This window comes from Ornithodoros turicata, chromosome 7 (genome assembly GCF_037126465.1).
Source record: "Ornithodoros turicata isolate Travis chromosome 7, ASM3712646v1, whole genome shotgun sequence".
NCBI classification, from domain to species: Eukaryota; Metazoa; Arthropoda; class Arachnida; order Ixodida; family Argasidae; genus Ornithodoros; species Ornithodoros turicata.
The window spans coordinates 24,927,264-24,951,557 of NC_088207.1; the positions used below are offsets into that span (position 1 = coordinate 24,927,264).

A 24,294-nucleotide genomic window follows, 5' to 3' on the forward strand; every position below is an offset into this window, starting at 1 on the left:
ACGTACGTCGCATCGCCGAAAACCCAGCGCGCGCCGCAGGTTTCTCTTTTGGCGCGAGACGAAGCGAAGAAAAGTGATACGTGAAAAAGGCGCGAAGTGCAGATTGGTCATTTCGTAGAGTCACGTTGAACGTGACGTTGGCGTCACGTCCCTCAAAGGAACAGTGAACACTGAACAGTGGCAGCGGCGGCGCGGCGGTAGACGGTTTACATGCTTCACATGTCAGGCAGGGCGGCAGGGCATGGGAGGAGTTGCACAGCGCGCGTGCAGGCTCCTCGTCGCCAGCAGCAGAGACGGTATTGCGCGTGTGCGGGGTATTGCGCGTCCTAGGAAATGTCGTACGGAAGATCTTGCTGCGGACCACAATCGACAGAGCGAACCATGTAGCGACAGGCGAGATAAAGAGACAAATAAACAGCTCTGTCGCTGTCCTGTCGTTGATTTGACGCCATTGTAACTTGCATCATACCTGACAGTTTTTCTTTTACTTCTTTATGCGACGCAGACATATCATGAAATAAATTATAGTTCAGGGGCGTATGATGTCACAGAGTGCGCAAGCTACCACCCGTCTGGCAAGATTGCTCCTCAGGGGTGGCGCATTCCGTCGTCCAACTTGGGACACGGACCGAGGAGGTGCCTTGGCTGTTGCTGGGAGATAAACGCTAGAGCACGTCATGACGTCACCTATTCTTGGAGAAACCAAAGCTATCAAGTTTTGCGGGTTCTTGCGAACATTAATAGAAATGCGTAATGTTCACTGACGGCATTGATATTTAGCGTGCTGTGTCTTTGAACGAGGTTGATTTATGATACGAAGTAAAATAAACGTGTAGTCCGTTATGACACTTTAATACGTCTTCAATGATCATTGAAACCAATGGATATTTGAACACGCGCGTAGCGCCACCAAGCGTGTAATGCGTCAACCTGTCACGGAGCATTGGATCCAATGCCCTTTGCGAAGTCGACACGTTATAAGCTAGGTGGCGCTACAGGCATGGTTCAATGTCCATTGGTTTCAATCATCATTGATAACTATCCGTGCAACAGGGGTATAAATGCATAGAACAAGGGCGACATCGTGTCACTGACAGGACTGACAGGAGCGGCCTACACACCTCGAGGCACAGGCCATCCTGTATCAAATTGTGCAGAAGAATTGAAATAAATTATCATTGCTGTGTGAAATCAATGGGTTTCCGATGTGCTTCAGAAGGATGCTATGAACTGTTCTCGGAACTACTTTGGTTTGGCAACAAGCATTCCGCATGACATCAGTTCTCACTTGGAAGTAGTATGTTGTATTCGGGAGAAGCTCCTTGAAGTGGTACGACAGGCTGCTTCCTCCAACTTTGACGTTCCTGTAAGGCACGACCTTCTGTTGTCCCCTGAAGTACCAGCAGTCGATGCGATAGCCACTTATGATTCCGTTGGGGTGCTTTGGTGGAGCCCATCGGAACTCGGCTCTCACAACTATCTCTGACTCGAAAGGCGATGTTCTGTGGCTTGAGAACACTCTGGGCTGGAGTGGAGCTGTGGGAACTGAAAGCGAGGCAAGAAAACGCGATAACTGTATAGGCATCAGGATGTGAATGCCTGCACTATATCAATCCACTGAAGATCGGACTATAGATCTATACATCTATTACAAATAAATGTACAAGGTAATGTACCTTTAAATGTTTGCGGCTTATAGTGTTTACAGTACAGCACGACGGGTCTTCGGGGACCCAATCCAGTATCGATATACAAGTCCGTTACAGCTTCCTTGGGCATGGCATGTAATTACCTACTGCGTCTAAGCTTACGCTGCTCGATGATTCATGGATTACCGAACCATCGGTATAGTTGTAGTGCCATAACTCCGATACGTAATAACGTGGTGGTGGTGGTGGTGGTGATAGGGCTTGCCGTTGTCGGCCTCACGTATGTGGGCAACGTCACGACTGACGCCCTGGGGGAATGTGCGTCCTGGGCCGACTTCTAAGGGAACTGTGCCGACATAACGTCGCTTTTGAGAGCCAACAGCCAACCAGGCCAACAGGTAACCCGCTTGTGGCGCGCGCCTCTTTTTCGTCTATGTTATTCTGTATGTTCTGCATTTCTCTTTCTGCTGGTTTCATGTTGCGTCCTTTCAGAAAGGACACGCGTAAAAGAGGTATCTTATCTTGGGAAACAGCAGGGTCCCAGGCTCTTACCGGACATTGGCGAGAAGATTATCGCTGTGGTCGGCCGCGAAGATGCCCAGTATGTGTAGGCGCGTACGGCCACTTCCAGTAGAGTGTATGGTTGTAAATGATGAGTCAGTGGGTAAACGAATACATTCTCATTCGTCACCTGCACATAGAACATGTATCCGTTGTCCATGGAACCATCGTGTGCTAACTAAAGCAACGACCATTTCCAACTTCACACAACGCAAAGTTCGAGTACAAAAGAAATGTTATAGCTTGCCTTTGTGTATGTTCCTCCTTTGCCGTCGGTGATCTTCAGTTCGTAAAACACTTTTCCGTAATTGACCTGGCTCTCCATCGGCCACGTTATGTTGAAATTCTCCCATGTGCCGAGGACTTTTATTCCACCAGCAGGAATCAAGCCTGGTACGACATTTATGGAGGACGGTTCCAATCCACCTGCTCGTGACAGAAAAGTATATTATGCAGACGACTCCGCCACCATTATACATACTTTTATTACCATCACCAGACAACCATCATCATCGTCACTCATATCGCAACGTTGCTAATTCTGTGTACTGAGCTACAGTTACAAGAGGACACTAATAAAAGACCGACCTGGATAGGGATGCAAAGAAGGATCCACAATAGCTAGTGCTCTGAGGCCGTGTAACCCACTGCCTTTCAACGTGGCTACATTTTGTCCCAACATGTTAGAGATGCTGGCTTCTTTCTGCTGATGAATCCAGTACAGTCGGTTGCTGAAGTACCATATAGGACCCTTCCTGAAAATTTCGGTATATAAGCATATGCAGAGATTCCATTCCAATGTGAAAAGGTGTCATTGTTTCGTGTGTTCGAACAGGACGAAGAAAAAACAAATCGTTGACAAGCTAGTGGTACCTGAAGAAGGTAAAACCCTGAGGCACAGAAACGGAGGCAAGAGGTTGCTGATTGTGTTTCATGACATTAAGAGAGGAGAGACCCTTCCATTCCTGTCACCTCCTCGCTCTCTCTTAATGGTTTAAGCACTTAAAACTAGAACCTTAAAACGTCCTGGATGGGAAGGAACTTTAGGTGCTTCTGAGGTTTTGCTGGTCTTAGTTTCTCTGTCTCGGGTTTCCTTCCTACCGCAGGTCTGTGTTCCTGCCTACTGCGAGTCAGGTCATCGATGCCTACTAGCCGGATACCTCTTACGAACTGCTGTTATATCAAGTGCTAAGCGACGTACATATCTGATTCCGGAAGAGGCCCGATGAGCTCCTCGGTAGGACTGTTGATATAGTTTCCATGGGTTCTTAGTGAAGCTTTGAAAAGGTTGGACCCTTGGTAACTTCGCACCATCCAGTAGACCTTCTTGTGCGTCAGATCCAGTGTTAGTCCCATCACTGTCAGATTGGTAAAACAGAAGCAAATGTCATGTTTTCTTGCATGCACTCGTAGACACACTGCCAGCACTGTTATCGTTACGAAAACCAGGTTGTGTACGGTCTCTGGAGCCTTCAGTTCCGCTTTGCTTACCTATTGCTGCCTAAAAAATAGGGATGGCGCGACAGGGCTGCTAGCCGAGGGAACATAAAATTATTCTGGGGCATGTATTCAAAATAATATGCGACCGCTGGAACCAGACGCGCAACCATAGAAACAGGGACTCGATATAGCCCTACAAAGATAGCACCGACACCAGCGTACAGGAAGCTTACCATTGAGGCATGCTGGCGTCTGAAATGCGTGTACCAAAAAGAAAGGAAAAATCAATCCAAGTCAGCTCTTTACTTTCGTTGTACTTGTTACACTGGGGTTTACTTCTGCATAAGAGATGTGTATGCAACTGTACCTTGCTTTCCAGAGAAGAGTCCAGCTTGGAAAAATGCCTGCCTATCTTCGCCGTTTAGTCTGGCGCACTCCACGCTGTGAGTGGTTGCCCAATACAGGAATCCTGCTGGGGCGTCGACAGCGATCTCTTGCGCCAGCGTCAGCAAAGGTAGTGATTCAGGATACGTTCCGTTCAGGTTGGAACGCAAGATCTACACGTAAAATATGCTGCGATGATGGATCAACAGAAACACAAACGCTGATATCTCGTTTTGTGATTGTGATAAGCGTCTATGCTCTCGTAAAGAGGGTTTACATAGCGATAGATTGATAGGGTCAACCACCGTTCGCAGTAGTATAGGTCCGTCCGTGGCAGAGAGAGTGTGCGTGGAGATAGAGCGCGGGAGGAGAGGGAGGCGTGTGAAGGGCACGGAAAGTGTAGACGGGAGGAGCGGAAGAGCAGATGCGTGTCAGCTGTGCCACGAGATGCGCCGCCAGCAGATATTTGCGCAGCGGCGTCGGAGAGGGAGTGCGTGATGTCAGATGCTTACATTGAAAAGCGCATATAAACTTTCCGCGTGCGTCCGTATGTAGTACTGAGCCTTTACAATGCCACCAAAACGAGTGCGGGCGCCCGAATGATCAGGCTGTCGCCAAGCACGAGTAACAGTGGCGCAGAGAAGCACGTAAACGACGTACTCGTCTGGGTGATTCGGGTCGTGCGGCAATGGCAGAGGCCAAGCGACAGCACCTTGCCCGACGGCTACAGGAAGCGCGTCGAGCTCGAGAACCATGCTCGATTTATTTTCACACAATGAGTGTGGGAGAGGCTTGAGGCAAACCAATAACGCAATATCGCAAAGGCACCCTGCAGGTTCCTGACCTTGATCCAACCGCAACCTCTAGGTCAATGACAGGGACCAGAAGGGTGTCTTTCCACGACTATTCTAACATATCGTCCTGATCGGCATACCTACCATTTGTCTGATGGGACTTGACCAATATAGCTTAGGAGCTAACCAGTCGACAGCAACGGCTGTAGCATGACTGACGTTATGCAAGCACTGTGAGGTACGAGAAGATACGTTGTAGGTATACACTACGGAAATGTTCGTGTTTAGGAACAGTTGCCCTTGGTACCACGTGATGTCTGAAACAGAAACAAACACTTAGGATAAGTATGCGTCGTCGGTCGCTTGTTGTCGAAGAAAAACAAAGCGGGATCCGTACCTGTGACGTGGGCATTCTCAAAAGTGCTCCAGTGAATAAGAGGCTGCACGTTGTCTCCAACAATGTCTGACCTTAGAAGAGCTTCATTGGCGCTCCAGAGCATGTAAGGATAACCGGGCGTTTTCGCTGCAATTTAGAGGAAAATACAAAGCATACTTCAAACGACGACCGACCACACGAAGAAACATTGGGCGCGTTAAGTAGCGGCTCCAGAGCGCAGGAGCGATCTCCTTTTTACTGAACGGTGTCACTCCTTTTCCGGAACGTGGCGCTCTTGATGAACTCTCACGCTTCAACTTACAGGTCGGAGCGAGTAAGTGCTGCTCTTGCTGCGTGACAATCGAGGAAGGGGAGGCCGGAAAAACCAATGAGCCGCCTTGGAAACTTCGCCTGCGCGCGTATCGTGCTCCTCATGTCTCTGCAAGACCGTTTAGTAGAGGTACCGGAGTACGAGGGACAGAGTACACCGAGCGCGTTGGATAGAGCCGCTGTTTAGCGCGCCCTGGACAGCAAGGTAGCACTCACGTCACGCACAGCTATCGCGGCGAGGAACACGGAACGTAACGGCACGCCGAATACGTTCTCGGGCTCATGACGTCATTTTCGGTTACAGAAGTATAAGAGAACGGGAAAACGAGGGAACTTGATAGGTATTCCTGAGCCTATAAGGTTCTCGCTATGTGAGCTTTCTGTATAGGTCAACACGGAAAAACATATATGACAGAGATACGCGTAAATGGTATAAGACAGCGTGCCGTGTTGCTAATGCTTTTAACGAAGCGGTTAAGGTAAAAGTCGGAGATCCGTCATACTTGTTTGGAGAGTTCTCCCGATGAAGTCTGAAGACCATGGTCCTTTTCCGCCGCGGCTGTAAGCACGGACTTTGACAGAGTACACCGTATTTGGTCGCAGGTTGCCGACAGTGGCGGAAGTCTCCGTGATATTCAAGCGGAAAATGATGTTTCTCGTGGAATGGTCTTGAACTTGCAACTCGTACAGCCATTTTTGCCAGGCTCCTTTCCCTGATAAAGGCAAAAGGGGACGTAGAGTTACATCGCGTACGCTGCTGCTCGGACAACACGTCCGCCACACATATATGTATGTTCCACAAAATGCACTTGTAGACCTTCTCCCAAATTGCCTATGTGGGACGCCTGCGCGGAGGTACGTTCCTGTGCTGTTAAAAAAGAACTGCACCACACAACACGCGGGAACCATCTCTCCCATTGACGTCGTCCGCTCTTGAGAGACTGGGATGCATACGGCTTTCTGGGACACTATTTGTATTTTCCATTGACTGTCAAGAAAAAAGAAAAGCGAGAGAGAAATGTGCATTTCCATTTGGTTCTTATTGCGAATCACCCTAAAGTGTTGCCGAAGAGGACCAAGAACGGTAGAGGATGCAGGGATGTTCTCAGGACTTTAATCTCACGCGTGTGTGTGTGTGAGGTCCCGTAGAGGGGTGTGTGACGTTCATATCTGCTGCTTTCGTGGCGTTTTTGGCGTTTCTGGTCAGGATTTAGGGTGGGTGGGAGTGTAACAAGATTTTTAGGCGGCGTTATGGGGTGGGGGGTTCTGGGAACATCTCTGAGAGGATCAACTATCGGTCCATTGTCGCCATCATCCCGTCATCTTAGAAAAGTAATGTGCGCTGTACCGTTCATCGTTAGCCTTGTCCTCATCACTGTCGTTCGTGTCTACCAACAAATAATCTACAAAAACTCACCAAGGCCTCCAAGTAGTCTTGGACTCTTCCACGCAATTTTCGCCAGGTCATCCTTGAATATCGCTTCAACTGCACGCACAGGATTTACAGGTACTGCAACCCCACCAAGAACAACCAGTCAGCATTAAAGACTACAAGAACGTTAACGGGTAAACAAGCGCGTGTCTTAGCGTGCGATGTTCACATGAGGATGGATTTCGATTACTACGCATGGCACTTCAGTATGTAAACCGATTGCTCATCGACATGCTTCTCCGTATAGCCTCGTCTGAGAAGGTTGTGGCTTTACTAGTTCAGTTGCGGAAGTTTGCCTGTGCAGGGATGCTCTGTCTAGAGAGTCACTTTTCTTTATCACAACCAAAAGCCCTGCTTCATTCATATAGAAGAATTTTCTCTTTATCTAGCTTGTCATATGAGGCATCCTTTATCGTGACTTCTCCGGTCCAGTGGCAGTTGCCTGTCTGCAAGGAAGATATATATATATATCTTTCTCTGTTCAGGCATTCATCCATACGCTGTCCTCGCTTTTTGGGGTTTATGGTTTCGATTGCGAAGGTCGTCTTTCCTCCACAGCCCAAAATATTTTTCTTTTAGAGAAGCGTAAAAGAAGTGATGGAAAATGATGTTCTGAGGCTGGAAAACGGGAACTTTTATCTCAAAAGAAGTGTTTCGTGTCTCAAGCCCCATGGCGACATAGTGGACGTTGTTGCTGTCAACGCAGTTTATGCCAAGCTATGTATCTCTTACCAGTTTTTTTACTCAACAACCATGGCCCGTTGGAGCGGGAGAATTCACGCTGCTGCATTATTTATTTATTTATTTATCAACGGAGGAAAATTTAATGGTACGCGTTCTGAGTACGTTACACTATACGAAACCGTCAGTAGAATGAAAGACACTTGGAACTCTTTTATTTTATTTTTTTATTTTTTACTGCGTCATAAGAGCATTCTACCTTCAGGAACCGTCACGCAAAATACTTTCTTTGGGAAGTGCGAATTTACGGAGACAGTTGCTTTGGAAGAGATCGCCCAGCCGCTCACCGCGTCTCGTGACGTCAAGTGGCAGAGGATTCTTAATTGGCCAACGAGAATCATCTGCTAGCGAGAGCGACCAGTCAAGACGCGGGAAGGGCGGGGCGAAATGCGACTGTGGAAAGAAAGAAAGAAAAAAAAAGAAGGCACTCCCATCAGTAATGGCGAGGCACATGACGTTACAGGATGGCAGCCGAGGGAAGCGCGTTTTCTGACCCTCGAGATTGAAAGCTATCTTGCTCTCCAGGACGACGCGCTGCACTCGTAGTTTGTGTGCGAATGTGTGTTGCAGGGCTTGTTATCCTAATTTCTAGTTATCCCGACATATTTGTTCTCGAGTCCTTTCATGCTCCTTTAACGTACCGTATTTTCCGGTGTATAACGGGCACTCGTGTATAACGCGCACCCCTAAAAACGGGCCGGATATGAAAAAAAAAAAAAGTTCGATGTATAACGCGCACCGCAATGGTGCTACAAGCTTCTGTACTGCTACCAGTATACACAATAAACCAAAGCGGTGCATCATGTGTGCATATGCTATATTTGAAAGACATTTAGTCAAATCCATAAAACTCCGATGCAGCAGCGTCGCTGTCGTAGTATAGTACGTCAGTGTCATCTCTGCTTTCCGTTTCGCGTCCATTCTCAATCACGCCATTCTTCTGAAATGAATTCAAGATTATTGACCGTTTATGAAGTCCAGTGTCCTTTCGCGGTTTTTCCAACTGACCCTAAGAGATATGGGAGAAAGCCACAGCACACCCTGAAAGTGGCTAGAATTTGTACGTCACTGGCCTGAAAAGGAACTCCGCGGGAAAATATTTCCGTGTATAACGCGCAGGACCTCTTCAGAGCACTTTTTTACTGAATAACGCGCTCGTCATACACCGGAAACTACTGTACACGAAATTAAATGGAACTAAATGAAATTCAAGATCACGTAACCTGCGGTTACCTTCGGTAGTTAAAGGGTACTTACAGGTTAATTGAAAGTATTGTTGTTGTTGAAAGTATTGTTATATCGCGTTATTGTATAACGCGCGCGTTATACACCGAAAAATATGGTGATACCAACCGCATAGTCAATTTCTACCAAAAAATGTTCTATTTATCCACGGGGCCGAAAGGCCACGACACCGATACCGACTTAATTCTGTTGCAACAACAAATAAATCGTGACTATGACATGGGGTGATTCACTGCTGGAGAGCAGTACACTATACCTCATTAGACGCGAAACATTAGATGTGAGATATGAAAAATGAAGTTAAAGTTACGTACAAGCACAACAATTAAATTATCCTCCACTGGCTGCGCTATGCCACAAAAAGGAAGATGAAGAAGAGAAGAAAAAAAACTGATGAAAGAAGCACCAATGGTCATTGTAACCGCGTGCAGTGCAGTGCATTCACTGGCTTCTGCAGCTTCCCAAAAAAAATGAAAGAAAGGCTTACCAGGACAAAGCTGCGACGAGGCGTGAAATACCCCGATGTAAGTGCACCGTTCTTCGTTGGGGTAAGCAGTGTGGTAGAACTTGTCACCTTCTCTGTGATACTCTTCTCGGACGACCTCAGAGGAAGTAGTCCAGAAGAGACTGTTCATGTAGTAAGCCATCCTCCTAACGTCTGTAAACTTCCGATTCTGCGAATTGCTCCGTATGTCACTTTCGTCGGTACCGGACAGGGACACCGACACTATCGTGTTCAGCTTCTTTCTTGGTAGTAGTAACCGGTAGTTTCTGTAGTCGACCGTAAACGCGTGAAGGTCCTCGTCCTTCACAATCAACTGAGCTTCATGCCGGGCTACCGTCTCTTTTCCGAACTTGCCGAGGTCGATACGATACAGTCCTCCACCTGTAGCATTTTGCAGCACCCAGTATATGTACCTGAAAGAGATGTGAGATCCATGAAGCCGAAGCTTCGTTTCACGAACGTGCAAGTGTCGTGCGGGGCATGCCCCTTTACCCCTGGGGCCATACTCCCGTCAAAGTAATCGACGTTGTATTGCAATTGTACTGCACCAGTGTACTCTGACTCATTAAATATCCTGAACAGTAATCGACATCGATTACTTTGTGTCTCTCCAGTCACTGGTCGTTACGTGAAGGTGGCGTGAAGAACAGAAATGAATGTCACGCGCCCTTAACCAATAGTCGAGCTCCTGAGTGCAGGATCAAGTGCTCGACTATTGGTTGAGGGCGCGTGACATGCATCGCTGTTCTTCACGCCTTCTTCACGTAACGACCAATGGCAGGGGAGGCACAAACTAATCAAGGTCGATTACTTTGACGAGAATAGGGCCCTAGGTGATCCTCATCGGTTGAACTTCTCTCCTTTCCATTCCTTTTCATCTTTTTTCCCATTGGCTACCTCTAGATTAGCATCTAGAGGTAGCCATACAGCCCGGCACTCTGGCGACCTGCGTCCCTTTCTTCTTCTCTCTTTGTTCCCGTCGACATCGGCTTCGTCGCGGACAATGGAGAGTGGAGACACTTACCCGTTATACGGATCGACTTGCATGTCGGTGGGTCTCTCCTCAAAACCCGAAACGACGACTTCGTAGTTCTTTCCGGAAAAGTCGCATAAACTTATCTGAAACAGCAAAAAGGGATATCGGTTATCTTGTGCCGAACTTGATCCTTGCATTCATGGAAGGAATGTCTCTCACCTGATTGTCCTCCACCATGTACAGCTTTTGATTCAGCCAGTCTGCGGAGAGAAGGCCAGGTCGGTGGGGACTGCCGTCGATAAGAGTTGTCATGTTTCTCGTATTTCGGAACTGGATGCTCCGGACTGATCCTTTGGAGTCCGCTATGAAGATCATGCCTTCAGAAATGTGCATCGCCACGCCTGCGCAAGATGGACAATGATTAGAACAGGACACAGCAAAACATAAAGCGTCTTGAGACTCTTCTCATGTCACTGTTAGGACTTGCATAATGATGAAGCGGTTGATGGTGTAAGGCTAACTTTCCTTGGTGAAAGATGAAAGTCACTGAAAAGGTTAGCCAGCTGTAGGGATCGAACCCACATCTTCTGGATTGCCGGTCCAGGGCTCTACCATTTGGCTAACCTTTTCAGTGACTTTCATCTTTCATCGTTGATTTCTTAGGCAATTTGAGGCTTTGTGTGTATCTGTCCCCTCTATGTTGTTCCAGCCTCAGAACATCAGTTTATCTCTTGTTAACTTTCCTTGTTACTTTCAGTTGCCAAAAGAGTCAAGATCTAGTTCGCATATGGGACAGCAATGAGCAGCTCAACAAGTTGTTTGTTACATTTCCTTGAGTCTGGAGAGATTTGGGCGAAGAACAGACACAAACGGACAAGACGAGACTCGTATCGTCTGTTTCTGTCTGTCTTTCGTGCATATCTGCCTTGGCTCAGGGAAACGTTAGTAACAACTCGAGTTCAGTTAATCGATGTTTATAAGGGAACTGGTGTTCGCTTCGTATTTCATTCGAAACGAAGGTCCACTGTTCGCACATATCTATACTCAGTTTGCTCCGTAACAACGACAACAAAAAATAAAAATACTAAATAAATAAGTGAAGATGATGTAGTGGGACGTTTTGCACTGTAACTGAACGTTTCATGTGCCTGAATGCAGCTGCTGCACGTGTAATCACATTGTAACATTGTACCTCATCATAAGTGTGAAATACAGAAGAAATCATTCAATATTTTCGCACACGTATGAACATACCGGATGTGTGCAGATAAACTCCAGTGGCTCCCAGGTGCTTGTGCAAATGCCACTGGAGTTTATCTGCACCCTGTATATTAGAGGTGCTGTACCTGTTATCTCCGTTGAATCCGGTACAGTGCTGAATATCACAGCCGGGACATCCATGATGCTGATGTCTTGCTTCAATACCTGAGATTTTGTGGCGATAATCAAGCTGGGCTCTGGAGTTGGCGACACTGCAAACGTAAAGATCAGGAAACGTGTAAGACACAGGGGAGCTTTTTTTTTTTACTCTAACAAATTGAAGGGAAAAGGCTCGTCAGCTGATTGTGTCACGGTGGTGCGGACGTCATGACGGCCTGAAGCTTTAAAAGAACAGGTCAGGAGGAGTAGGAAGTAGGATTACAAGCCTTGGAGTACATATTCGTACAAAGGGTACAAGTGCAGCACGCAATCCAGGTGCTCAAGAGAACTCTCAATCTCACGGGTCAGGAAAGCTCCTTGCCTTGGATGAAAATCTGCGACGTCACGTCACCCACCCAATAGTAACGCGCGCGACCTCTTTTCTCTTTCTTTCTTTTTGCGGTTGTGTTTGGCGCTGCCAGTCACGCGTCCGATACAGTTGACCGGTAGCCTTGCTCCCTTGCTGTAGCAGACGACGGACAATAAGCCAATAAAAGCGCTCGTATGATCTGACGTCACAACACGCCTGGAGGAGCTGGGAGACATCGCCGCTTGTGCGCGCAAGTCTTGTTCGAGGTGCGTTTCATGCTCCTTTTAAAGAACCTTAACACGTACAATGGTCAAGGTCAATGTAGAGACCCTGGATGGGGACAGCAAACAGAAAGACACTATCGTTCACCTGTACTGTTGACATCAGCGGGTGTGGTGACGTTCCTCGTAGTGTTCGGTCCAAGACCCATGTTGTTGTTCGTCGCCAAAGAAACCGTATAGAGTGTGTCAGCACGAAGACCGCTGAACATGAAGTACAAGCCCATAGACACATCAGAGATATCCTAGAAACAGAACAAAGCATGAAAGGGTTAACGGTTTCAGAGTACTTCATTCCGAGCTGTACAGTAGTCGTCCTACCTTAACCATAGTGAAGCCACTGGGATGCTCGACGAGGTACAAAAGATAGGACGAAATGGGTCCGTTTGGGAAGGACGGCGGATCCCAACTAACAGCGATACTGTTAGGGCTAATGGCCGTCAAGCTTGTGATGCGAGGTGCAGTGGAGGGCACTGCAAAGATCGTAACATTTTACCGCTTGATCAGCACATTGAGCTAACCATTTCCAAACTCAAACAAGACTTGTAGCACGAGGGATAATAACACATTTCACTCACCACCATGAGGAAGAGTAGAAATCACAACGCTTGGCTTGGAGAAGAGAGGACTATGGTTCGGCAAGAGTATCCAAGCTATTCTGAACTGTTCAAAGCACCAGAGAATGGAATCAGTCATGACACCGATGGTGTGGCCTCGGGGAACATTGCCCAAAGACCATGGCTTTGTCGTAGCCATTCAGGATGGCACTTACCCTGTACTTTGTGTAAGGATGCAGTCCGTCTACCCGTACTGTATTTGTTTGAAGAGGTAATTGAGGCTTGTAGTATTCCCAATCCCCAGGTAATGAGTCGTACCTCCATTGGACTAGATATGAAACATTCCTCCACGGCGACGGTACCCAGCGGATCGTCACCGTGTGGTAAGTAGCCGAGTCGGCCACAAGGGACGGTTCCGTTGGCTCACCAACTTGTGCTGCAGATTGACACGAGCAAGTTAGGAAAGCAGCCAGTCTTCTCATTCAATAATGGGTAGAGGAGCTCTATAGGAGAACATCACTCGACAGGATGGAATGTCGTGGAGGACACGAAAAAAAAAATGGAACGGTGTAACGGTTTTTCTTTTACCGTAGAATACGTATTTGTGGCGTTCGTCCCGCGAGCTCCTAAGCGTTACCACACCGTTACCGCCACTGCTATCCTCCTCACGAACATCTCCTTGTACAGACAAACCGCGGGAATACCCCCTCCTGGGCGAACATGTGATGCTCAGACGCTCAGATCTCTTCGTAATGGGCGAGGTGGTGGTGGTGCTGGTGAAAGGTCTCGCCGTTGCCAACCTCACAGAGGTGGGCAACGTCACGACTGACGCCCTGGGGAATGTGCGTCCTGAGCCGACTTCTAAAGGAACCGTGTGCTGAGGAAAACCCAGGAAAAACCCCAGACAGCACAGCCGGCACCGGGATTCGAGCCCGGGTACCTCCGAGTCTCGACGTGACATGGCCAGCACGCTAACCATTGAGCCACGCATCCCGAATGGCATTGTTCTGCCACCTAATTGGTCAAAAACCGTACGCCTTTTTGGAATACTTATGCAGCTCCAGAGAAGGGGTATACGCCTCGCGCTTTCCACAAATCGGGAGTGATAAAGGTATCATTCTGTGCAATTGTTGGCCTTCACCGTGCACGGTAAGGCGCACTCGAGCCCGCAGTGCACACTAAAACTGCGGGGTCGAGTGCGCTATCCAATTTCCGGCTGAAGGTCAACCATTGCACAAAATTATACTTGCATCACTCCTGCATTGTCGAAGACGTGGGGCGCACGCATTTTTGTGGTGTCATTCCTTCACTCCTTTCTGGCGTGACGATGCCCACTGGAGGCGTGTGGCCAACAACGGCGTAACCCCCCTCCCTCCCTCACGCTTCAACTGCACAACAATTCTAATTTATTTATTTCTTATAATACTTTTTTTAGTTTGAAGCATGGTGATATGAACACGGGGATGTACACCTCGATACAAACTCTGCTGATCGGTGACCTGCATTCGGAAAATTCAGAAAGTGTTCTTGTGCCAGAAGCGTGTCGAATTCAGTACCCTTCCAAACAAAAACGCCATGCTTTTTGCTTTCACTTGGCATGTCACACGGGCATTCTCGAGAAACCAATGGCTATTGAAGTAAAAAATTTATATTGAAGATGCGTGTAGCGCCAGCTAGTGTGTAACGTGTCAACTTGTCAAAGAGCATTGGATCTAATGCTCTTTGAGAAGTTGACACGTTACACTCTAGGTGACGCTACGCGAGTGTTCAGCGGCCATTGGCACAATGCTACATCAGAATATGTAGGTAATTAAAAGGAACAAGGGAAATAACACTTAACATTCCTCGAAAACCGTTAGTTCAAACCCTGCTATCAGGAGCCACCATGCACAATGCTTCCATGCGATGTTTTGCGTCAGATCGTCATGTCGCGTCATGTAAAATTTGATTTACAAAAAAAATAAAAAGAGAAGAAAGTTCCGAAAAAGCAGTGGTGCAGCGTGACCTTGAAGGCCCGGCCCGATCTCTTGGCGTGGTGTAATCAGTTCCATGTGACGTAGCGTCGCCGCAGCTAGCAGCCGCGAGGGCCATTTCCCATCGGAAATTGTGTGCTTGCGCAATGCCACCTAGATAACAGAAGGCCTGTCCACTCTTTCAATTGACGTCACGCACCTTTCCCCGCTGTCGCTGTTGGTGATAGATAGATGTGACGTCACCGAAAGAGCGAAGAAGAGAAAAGCTGCCCGATTGAAAATGTAATGCAGCCAGTTCGAGGACATTATCGAAAGAGCGCTCATGCCTTCTGTTGTCTAGGTGGCATTGGCTTGCGACGGACTCTCCACGTCACCGAGTGACGACAGCGTACTTGTCACGAGTTATCTAGAGGACGAGAGAAGTTTCCAGTGTGCGCAGATACTCGTTCTTGCGCAAGAGCGCATGGTACTTGTTACACAATACGCCTTAGCCAAATATCACTGGTCCCTCTTTTGCACTCACCTTTAATACTTTCGAGGTAGGCACTGATCGCGAGGTTGCAACCCATGAGACAGAAGACGTCCTGCAGATGAACAAAATAGAGAGCCGTATACAACATCTGCAACACTCCTTCGGAATATTTCGATGTCTTCTTCTCTATCGTGTGAGGCACAAATATCGCATGCTCGAAAAGCCGCTATCTTACAGTTTATTCAACTTTTACGCACGGAGCAAAGGACTTATACGACGAAATGAAAGAGAAAAAAGAAAGACCAGTACGGTTTCTGCTTTCGTGCATGATGCCGAGTCCTAACTGCATGTGAGTGACGCAAAAGTGACACGGGGTTAAATTTCTCCCCGCTTATACGTATCAAGTTTAACGCCTCTTTATAACCAACATGACTGCCCTCTTCTGTCGTCACATATCGCTAAAGATAGTGCGGTCTATCGAAAACGCGTCCCTTCCATCCTAGACGTTGGGGGAAGAGGCGAGAGTTTTCGTATAGCCTTGCGCCCCTCCGTGGACGTTCGTTTTTTGTAAGCGTGGCCGTTATTACGTGATCATTGCGGAACTCCGCAGTGCATTTCTCTTCTAATGTCCTACGGAGTCTTCCTCGTCGAACACAGGACACGGATACAGGTTGAAAGCCATCAGCCGATGACAAGCAAAATAGCGACAGCCTTGCAAAAGGAAAATGAAAAGCTTACACTCTTAAAAATGAACTTCACCGCATAGCACGGTCTTATCCAACCATCATCACTAATGATATCGTTATCTGCAATGATTCGTTGAAAACGGGAGGCCTACGCCTTTTTTGTGACACTTATGCTGTTCATAATTGTCACAAAAAAGGCGTACGCCTCCCGTTTTCAACAAATCAGGGCAGATAACGATATCATTTGAGATTATGGTTGGCTAGGAGCGTGCTATGCGGTGAAGTTCATTTCTAAGAGTGTAGGGCTGAGTGGAGGCTCGGAACTTTCGATATATACCAAATATATTCGAATATAGTTCCAAAGCTGCACGCGTATGGCCCGTATCCGGAAAACGCCACACGGTACGCAACAAAGTGAAACAGATAAAGTCGCGCAGATACAGGTAAACTGGGGAACAAGAGGAACTCCCGTAGTGAGTGATACAAAGAGCAGTTACAACGCGTATATCACGTATGTACATACTACATACGTACACATGTATGCAGTTCGGCTACATCGCCGTTTGTTTCTTATTCCCCACATGCCATAGGGGTATTCCCATCATGTCATGTATACAGGGCATTTTCTATATCCGCGACAGATTAACAAAAAGCTACAACAATAACACCAACTTTATTTAGTGATGGTGAATAGGGCGCTCCATCGCGAGGGGCAATACTCTACCCCATTGCTGGCCATGATGTGGGGAAAAAAATCAATGAGAGCAGCATGCATGCGGTTTTGCAGTGTGTCACACGGCCAGCTGGACATCCTCTCGAGGAGAGTCTACTAGATGAATAATTCCTTAATTAACTCTTTAATTAGGGGTTTTTGGGCACAAGTGAGATAACAGAACGAGAGACAATCATCGTTGTAAGTCATCCTATTTCTTAATAACTCCTGAAATGAGCACGTACGTTGCAATATCCATCGCCGAACGAGCCAAAATTAACTCAAATGAGTGACACGGCGTGGCGCCACATGTAGGCGCTGGCGCAGGAAACCCTAGACAACTTCCGGTTGTGCCTGCTGTTTGTAAACAGTGAAAGGGTGATATTCACGCTATTCCAATGTGCACCTACTCCAATCATCTCCATCGCTCCAAAGCACGTGACCCTCCGACGTCGAATGAGCGCTGTCCTCCCTGCGCTCCCTGGTTTCGGTTTCGGCTCATACGCGTAGCAAAATTAGAAAAATTGGGCGGTGGACATCTTCAACGCACGTGGTCGTATCACGTTTTTTTTTTCCTTTCAAATAGAATAGCTTACAACAGGCACTGCCGCCCATTCTGCCACCCCACTTCTGCTCGAAAGCCCCCTACATAAAAGGTTCATTAATTAATTTTAGGTAATTAGTCATCTAGAGTATATAGTTACATGCTCTCTTCCAGCGGATGTCCGCCTGGCCGTATAACTCAACTGGAAAAATGGAGGATGATGGAAAAATGGCATCCATGCTGCTCTCATAGCCTTTTTAAACAAAATCGCCTGCGGATTAAAAAAAAACACCCTGTATACTGTAGTTGTTGCTTCGTACTCGCTTTGGTTACTCTACTATTCGCTTCGTGTTTGCTTCCGTTTTACACGTATTCCTTTCCGGGTTCAAAATAACCTTTCGCACAGCCTCGGAAAAAGGGAGACTTGCAAAAGAAAACAGCCAAGAAGCTAGTTGACCTCTTCCAACTTTTAAGAACTGGCGCTCTTTATACATTGCTTTACAATTGTACTTATTTACAACTATTATAGATGCACACAGGCGAAATTACTCTGCGGGATATCACAGTTTGCTGTTGCCTGTGTGGTCCAAATATTCTGGGGTAAAAAAGAACGGCACGAGACATAGCATAATGTGATTGATTTGATTTGATTTTAAGAACAAATAAAATAGCGATTTTGGCTTCACTAGTGTGAGGCACGTAACTCCACATCACTTGCACCAGCTACCCCTTATACACTTTTTAGACTTTTTACCCTGGGAAAATGATGCCTCAGCAGGTTGGAACTGAGACTGATCAAGAAAACTTTACGCAAAACGTAATGAGAGATCACTCACCTTCCCTTGGAAAGAAACTGTCCCGTTCTGGAACACAAATATTGGGAAATACATGTTTACCTAAAGTTGATAATGGCTTGAGGATAATGCCCCCCCCCCCCCCCCCACGCTGTACCGACCAAATACAGGATCGCCTGTTACACATTGATTTTATACATTACACATTTTTTTTCTTTTTAGGTGTACTGGGGTGGCCAGTCCGATTCCGTCGCGGTTCACCTCCCCCCCCCCCCCCCCCCGCCATTTCTTCCTTCTGTCCGTTATCATACTCATCATGCTAAATGCCTCCAATTTACGACAAATCAGGAGTGAACAGAGACAATATTCAGAGTGATGGTTCCACACTGTCCACAAGTCAGGACCGCTAACGCGGTATATCATTCTGTGCGGTGATTGGCCTTCAGCGTGTTGTTATTGATTGATTGAGAAATAAAAATTATGTGCAACCCGACAAAATCGTGTCAGGCTATGCTTTAGAACTCGTGAATAGGAAATAAAGTAGGAACGCCAACCTCAAGATGACCAAGAGGAATTTAAAAAGAGGAAGATGAATAAAAAAGAGCAAATGTTGTTATCATTCCCATGAATGATGTTTGCCTAAATTTCGATTGTTAGCTTCCACCATGTTGCATCTTGTTTAAATAGTTCATCAACAAATAAATGGTTCTTTAGTGGTGTTTTCTGCTACTTCTGTTCGTACCCGACTTATTTCGTAAATGCATCAGATTCCTTGGAATTGCCACATCATTGCACACTTACGCATATTTCTTGACACGAAGAAGACATGGAGGCGTGCCACCTGTCACAACCATCACGACACTGAAAAGAGAAACAAAAATCAAAATCAAACTTCGACATAAACAGATAATGCAGAGCACAGAGCCATAACACTGATAATACGAGTACGTGAGCTTCCATACGTTATTTTAACGCATACATTAATACAGGCAACAACGACATTCAGTTCTGCCACTCCTACATTTCCTTACGAATGCCGTTTGTTTGTTTTTATTCCGTGTTAGCGCCGCGAAGTAACTGTGGCTATGAGCGGAGACGTGGACAGATGGAGAGAGGACAGCGGGAAGAAGTAGGGGTTAGTGTGCGTCCTGGTGCTCACATTTGTCTGGAAATTATGCCATAAAACCAAGAGAAAACCTCAGACAGGAGACAGGTACACTCTTAAAAATGAACTTCACCGCATAGCACGCTCCTAGCCAACCATAATCTCGAATGATATTGTTATCTGCCCTGATTTGTTGAAAACGGGAGGCGTACGCCTTTTCTGTGATACTTATGCTGTTCATAATTGTCACAAAAAAGGCGTACGCCTACCGTTTTTCAACAAATCAGGGCAGATAACGATATCATTCGAGATTATGGTTGGCTAGGAGCGTGCTATGCGGTAAAGTTCATTTTTAAGAGTGTAGGATTCGAACCCATTACCTCCCAGCCTTCAGCACGACCTTGCTGGCCCGACCCACATCAACAACAACAACAACAACAAAAATAAATCGTGACTATAACCTGGGGTGATTTTCCGACCCACATCGGCAATGCTGCCAGTGCAGGTTACCGTACCAACGGCACACTCTTAAAAATGAACTTCACCGCATAGCACGCTCCTAGCCAACCATCATCTTGAATGATATCGCTATCTGCCCTGATTCGTTGAAAACGGGAGGCGTACGCCATTTCTGTGACACTTATGCTGTTCATAATTGTCACAGAAAAGGCGTACGCCCCCCGTTTTCAACAAATCAGGGCAGATAACAATATCATTCGAGATAATGGTTGGCTAGGAGCGTGCTATGCGGTGAAGTTCATTTTTAAGAGTGCAGGTACCGTTTTTGATAACAGGAAGCTCAGAATAGGTATAGTTTTAGTACATCTGAAGCGCACCATACCATACCATACCATACCATACCATAGGACTTCGATCCTAATTGTGAAGGGGCTCATTATTTGTTTCTCCGCATCACCACCAGCGCAATGAGGTAGATGGGGACCCTGGCGATGAAACTCCCCATTCACCATCTCACAATATAGTTGTTATTGTTGTTGAAACGCACGAAGAAAACGAACGATACGGTAGAGGCTGTCCAATCCAAGATCAGCAACGTGATGACAGGTAGTCGAAAGAAATAACACGATTGGCTCATCGCGTTGTCTGAACACCTGTCCTGAACAGCTTCCGAACTCCTTAAACTCGTAACAGTCTGAATGATCTGTAACAGCGCGAAAGCACCTCTTAGTTGACATGCACTCTTAAAATTGAACTTCACCACATAGCGCGCTCCTAGCCAACCATCATCTCGAATGATATCGTTATCTGCCCTGATTTGTCGAGAACTGGAGGCGTACGCCTTTTTTGTGACACCTATGCTGTTCTTAATTGTCACAAAAAAAAGCGTACGCCTCCCGGTTTCAACAAATCGGGCCAGATAACGATATCATTCCAAATGATGGTTGGCTGGGAGCATGCTATGCGGTGAAGTTCATTTTTAAGAGAGTGGAATCACCCGAAATGCGGAAGTACATAAGCGCGCGACGATCAGCGACATGGCTTCATGTTACCACATATACCTCATGTTTTCGCGACTGCATTACTCCGCCGCGAGTTACATGTAGGAGATTACTGAAAAACGATAGCACGTCCTTTCGGTACGTGGAGGATCACTTCTCCCATCAGCAATACATCCATTGCAAAACACACCTCCACTTCTGTAGCAGCGCCTGGCGTTTTCATTGGTCGACCACGGAACAGGCGAGGTCTTGTTATGACTACGCCCGCCGCACAGTCTCCTCTTACAATGCACTAGCGGCGTCGAATAAAAGAATCGCTATTGCTTTGAGATTCCAATCATTACGTCAGTCTCTGCAGTTTAGCTGTTTATAACGTTCGGTTCCATTGTATGGACCCATACACTGTAAAAACGTAACTTCATCACATATAGCATGCAGCCATCTCTTGCGCAGCGATAATTCCGAATGATATCTATTTATCTCCCGATCTCATCGAAAATTAGATGTAGACATGGGTTGAGACTTGTTCCTTGGATAGCGATGCACTCTTAAACCAGAACTTCATCATCACGTTCCTATAGCCAAACAGAATTCCAAATAAAACAGAGAAAAAAAAACAGCCAATCCCGAATGACACAGCACTCTCTCTTGATCTGTTGGAAACGGGAGGCGTACGCCCTTTTGTGACACTCATGCAGTTGCGTTAATTGCGCTTTCCACAAACCAGGAGTGATAATGTGTCAGGTGTCACTCGGTGCAATGGTTGGCCTTCCGCGTGTTTTGTGGTGAAGTTCTGCTTTAAAAAGAGTGATGGTCACAAAAGGGCGTACGCCCGTCTTTCTTCCAAATCAGAGATGAGGAGGCTTTCATCCTGTGCATCAGCCTTGACCCTGTTCATTGACGTTACTCATTCAGCAGTCTGCCGTTTGTGTATATTATATGTGTATCGTACGTTCATCACAATTGTGTATTGTGGGCTTTATCTTCCCAATATCAAATCATATCATCGTCCCATATATGGACATAGCCTCCTCGAGCGTGGTCATTCACACAATGACCACGGTCGTGCATCGTCATGTACATGTAGATTATTCGTCACTGGATGACTGTCAGGCCTTTTACCTGCCGTGGCCACTCAACCGTTCCATTTGGTGGAACGCCATTTTTGGTGAATTTTCTTGTTTGTTTCCGGCGTTCCAAAAGCATCCGGCCGCTCTGATGGCCGGACGTACCTATCATATACAGACGTTCCCAATAAATTCTTGCCTTTGAGAAGGAAAAATGCGGAATGTCAAACGCAAGCGCGTGTAGTTATCATTATCTGTTCATTGCATCGGTATTTTAAAGGTCCGGAGGGGCCGGCTTCGGTAAAAAAAAGGTATTGGTGGCAGATGTTAATAGAACATCACGCGCATTGAAGGTGAACACTTGCAACAACAGACATCGTTTTTTGGGAGAACAGCATGTTAGCTCTTATATTTACACCAACAAACGCTGGTGTTTTAAATTGTTTTGCACATATCAAACTATGGCTTTCAGCAAAACATTGTGAAGGAACGCCGCCAGGCCGGCGCGAAAGTGATTTATTCTTCATTCCTTCAATCTTGCAAAAGGTATATTCACTTGGCGAAAGCCGTGCTACACTAATATTTACAGACGTTGTATTTTATTTTCATGTTCATTACTAAGCGTTCTCACTTGAGCTAAATATTTCTCTTTCTATGTGTTTCGTATGAGTGTTAGATGAAAGGGAAGAGGGACATGGCTCTCACCTGTCCTCCCAGACCCTTTGATGGACTAGGCACGTCGCTCACCTTCAACACGTTAGCTAGCGGTTGCAGCACAACCTTGATGTCTTTCAGTGTCAGACAAGAACGAACACGAAAGCTTGCCCGAACGCTGAGAAAATTCCTCAGTGGTATCCTCAGTAGCTTCTGTGGCGCCTCGAGCGCACTCTCCAGTCCTCAACGAGGCCTCGCTGCTATACGCTACTGAGAAAGGCACTGAGGAATTTCTTCAACGTTCGTGCGAGCGAGCCGTGGCTCTCACCGGAGCTGGTGGCCCTATGACACTCAGAAAGGCTATGGCAAGTCAGTTAACCTCAACTGAAACACTACGCGTCGCCTATACACTATCCTCCTCGTTTGGTATTTGTCTTCTTTTCTTTCCTTTTATTTTTTTCTTAGAAGTCCCTATGCACTTGAAACGTTCCGAGAAGCTGGTATGGCGGAGAGAAGCTATCCCAACCAGTGGAGGGTCTGGGCCGAAGCCTTCAAGGATCCCGAAATCCTTATGTCCACAGTTCTATAGCAATGGAACATAATAGTGCGCTCCTTTTAAAAAAAATGTATTAGCGCCGCGAAGCAACTGTGACTATGGGCGGTGTACAGACGGAGACAGATGGAGAATTGACAGCATGAACGAGTCGGAGTTGTTAGTATGCATCCTGGGACTAGTTCAGGAGGAACTGCGCCGAAATCTGCATGAATTTTCCGCCGGAAAACACAGGGGAAACCTCACGCAGCCGGTAGAAGGTTTCCAACCCGCTATACACCTGAGTCTTCAGCATGGCCTTGCACTATCAAAAGAGAACTTCACCGCATAACACGCTATCTGTTACGTCGTCGACGACGACTGGGACGACGGACAGCCACGCTATACAGCTGCACTCTTAAAAATGAACTTCACCGCACAGCACGCTCCTAGCCAACTATCATCCCGAATGACTACGTTCTCGCCCCTGATTTGTTGAAAACGAGAGGCGGAGCCTATTTTGTGCCGTACATAATGGCCACAAGATAGGCTCAGCCTCTCGTTTTCAACAAATCGGGGGCGAAAACGTTGTCGTTCGGGATGATGGTTGGCTAGGAGCGTGCTGTGCGGTGAAGTTCATTTTTAAGAGTGTGGAGCTCGAAGGAGCATCATTAAAGAATTACTGAATTTTCCTGGTTGTTCCGCCTCTGATTGTCTGCAGGGCAAACTTGACTGTATCCAACCATCACCCAGAACGACATCGTCTCTTCCCTGATTTGATGGAAATGGGCGGCGTACGCCTTTTAATGACGCATGTGCAGTTATTTTACTTGTCACAAAAGGAGCGTACACTCTAAAAACAGAACTTCACCGCACAGCACGCTGAAGGCCAACCATTGCACAATTACTAATACCTTTATCACTTTTGATTTGTGGAAAGCGCGGGGCCTACGCCTTTTAGTGACACTTAACATGACTACGCAAGTGTCCCCCACAAAAGTATACGTCTCCCGTTTTCAACAAATCGACAGTGATAAAGGTATCATTCTTTACAGTGGTTGGCCTTCAGCATGCTATCTGGTGAAATGAGTGTCCACTTTTCCATGCAGTAAGTACACTCTTAAAAATGAACTTCACAGCATAGCACGCTCCTAGCCAACCATCATCGCGAATGATATCGTTATCTGCCCTGATCTGTTGAAAACAGGGGGCGTACGCCTTTTTTGTGACAATTATGAACAGCATAAGTGTCACAAAAAAGGCGTACGCATCCCGTTTTCAACAAATCAGGGCAGATA

At 46.7% G+C, this 24,294-nt stretch overlaps 1 protein-coding gene across 2 annotated transcripts in view; it reads right to left on the bottom strand.

Annotated features, from left to right (window-relative positions):
- Window positions 1-24,294, bottom strand: part of LOC135400637 (proto-oncogene tyrosine-protein kinase ROS-like) — an 82,715-nt gene that overhangs the window by 19,481 nt on the left and 38,940 nt on the right. For both annotated transcript variants that reach the window (XM_064632468.1, XM_064632466.1), the window contains exons 3-23: window positions 18,980-19,039; window positions 18,221-18,247; window positions 15,494-15,554; window positions 13,213-13,433; window positions 13,019-13,103; window positions 12,762-12,913; window positions 12,532-12,685; window positions 11,780-11,905; window positions 10,653-10,834; window positions 10,482-10,576; window positions 9,440-9,870; window positions 6,952-7,044; window positions 6,038-6,247; window positions 5,226-5,351; window positions 4,973-5,145; window positions 4,018-4,207; window positions 3,412-3,568; window positions 2,799-2,965; window positions 2,458-2,636; window positions 2,202-2,340; window positions 1,289-1,545 (exon numbers count right to left, since the gene is read on the bottom strand). In XM_064632468.1, the coding sequence (XP_064488538.1) occupies window positions 1,289-1,545; window positions 2,202-2,340; window positions 2,458-2,636; window positions 2,799-2,965; window positions 3,412-3,568; window positions 4,018-4,207; window positions 4,973-5,145; window positions 5,226-5,351; window positions 6,038-6,247; window positions 6,952-7,044; window positions 9,440-9,870; window positions 10,482-10,576; window positions 10,653-10,834; window positions 11,780-11,905; window positions 12,532-12,685; window positions 12,762-12,913; window positions 13,019-13,103; window positions 13,213-13,433; window positions 15,494-15,554; window positions 18,221-18,247; window positions 18,980-19,039 (3,285 nt within the window). The remainder of the gene's footprint in view (window positions 1-1,288; window positions 1,546-2,201; window positions 2,341-2,457; window positions 2,637-2,798; window positions 2,966-3,411; window positions 3,569-4,017; window positions 4,208-4,972; window positions 5,146-5,225; window positions 5,352-6,037; window positions 6,248-6,951; window positions 7,045-9,439; window positions 9,871-10,481; window positions 10,577-10,652; window positions 10,835-11,779; window positions 11,906-12,531; window positions 12,686-12,761; window positions 12,914-13,018; window positions 13,104-13,212; window positions 13,434-15,493; window positions 15,555-18,220; window positions 18,248-18,979; window positions 19,040-24,294) is intronic.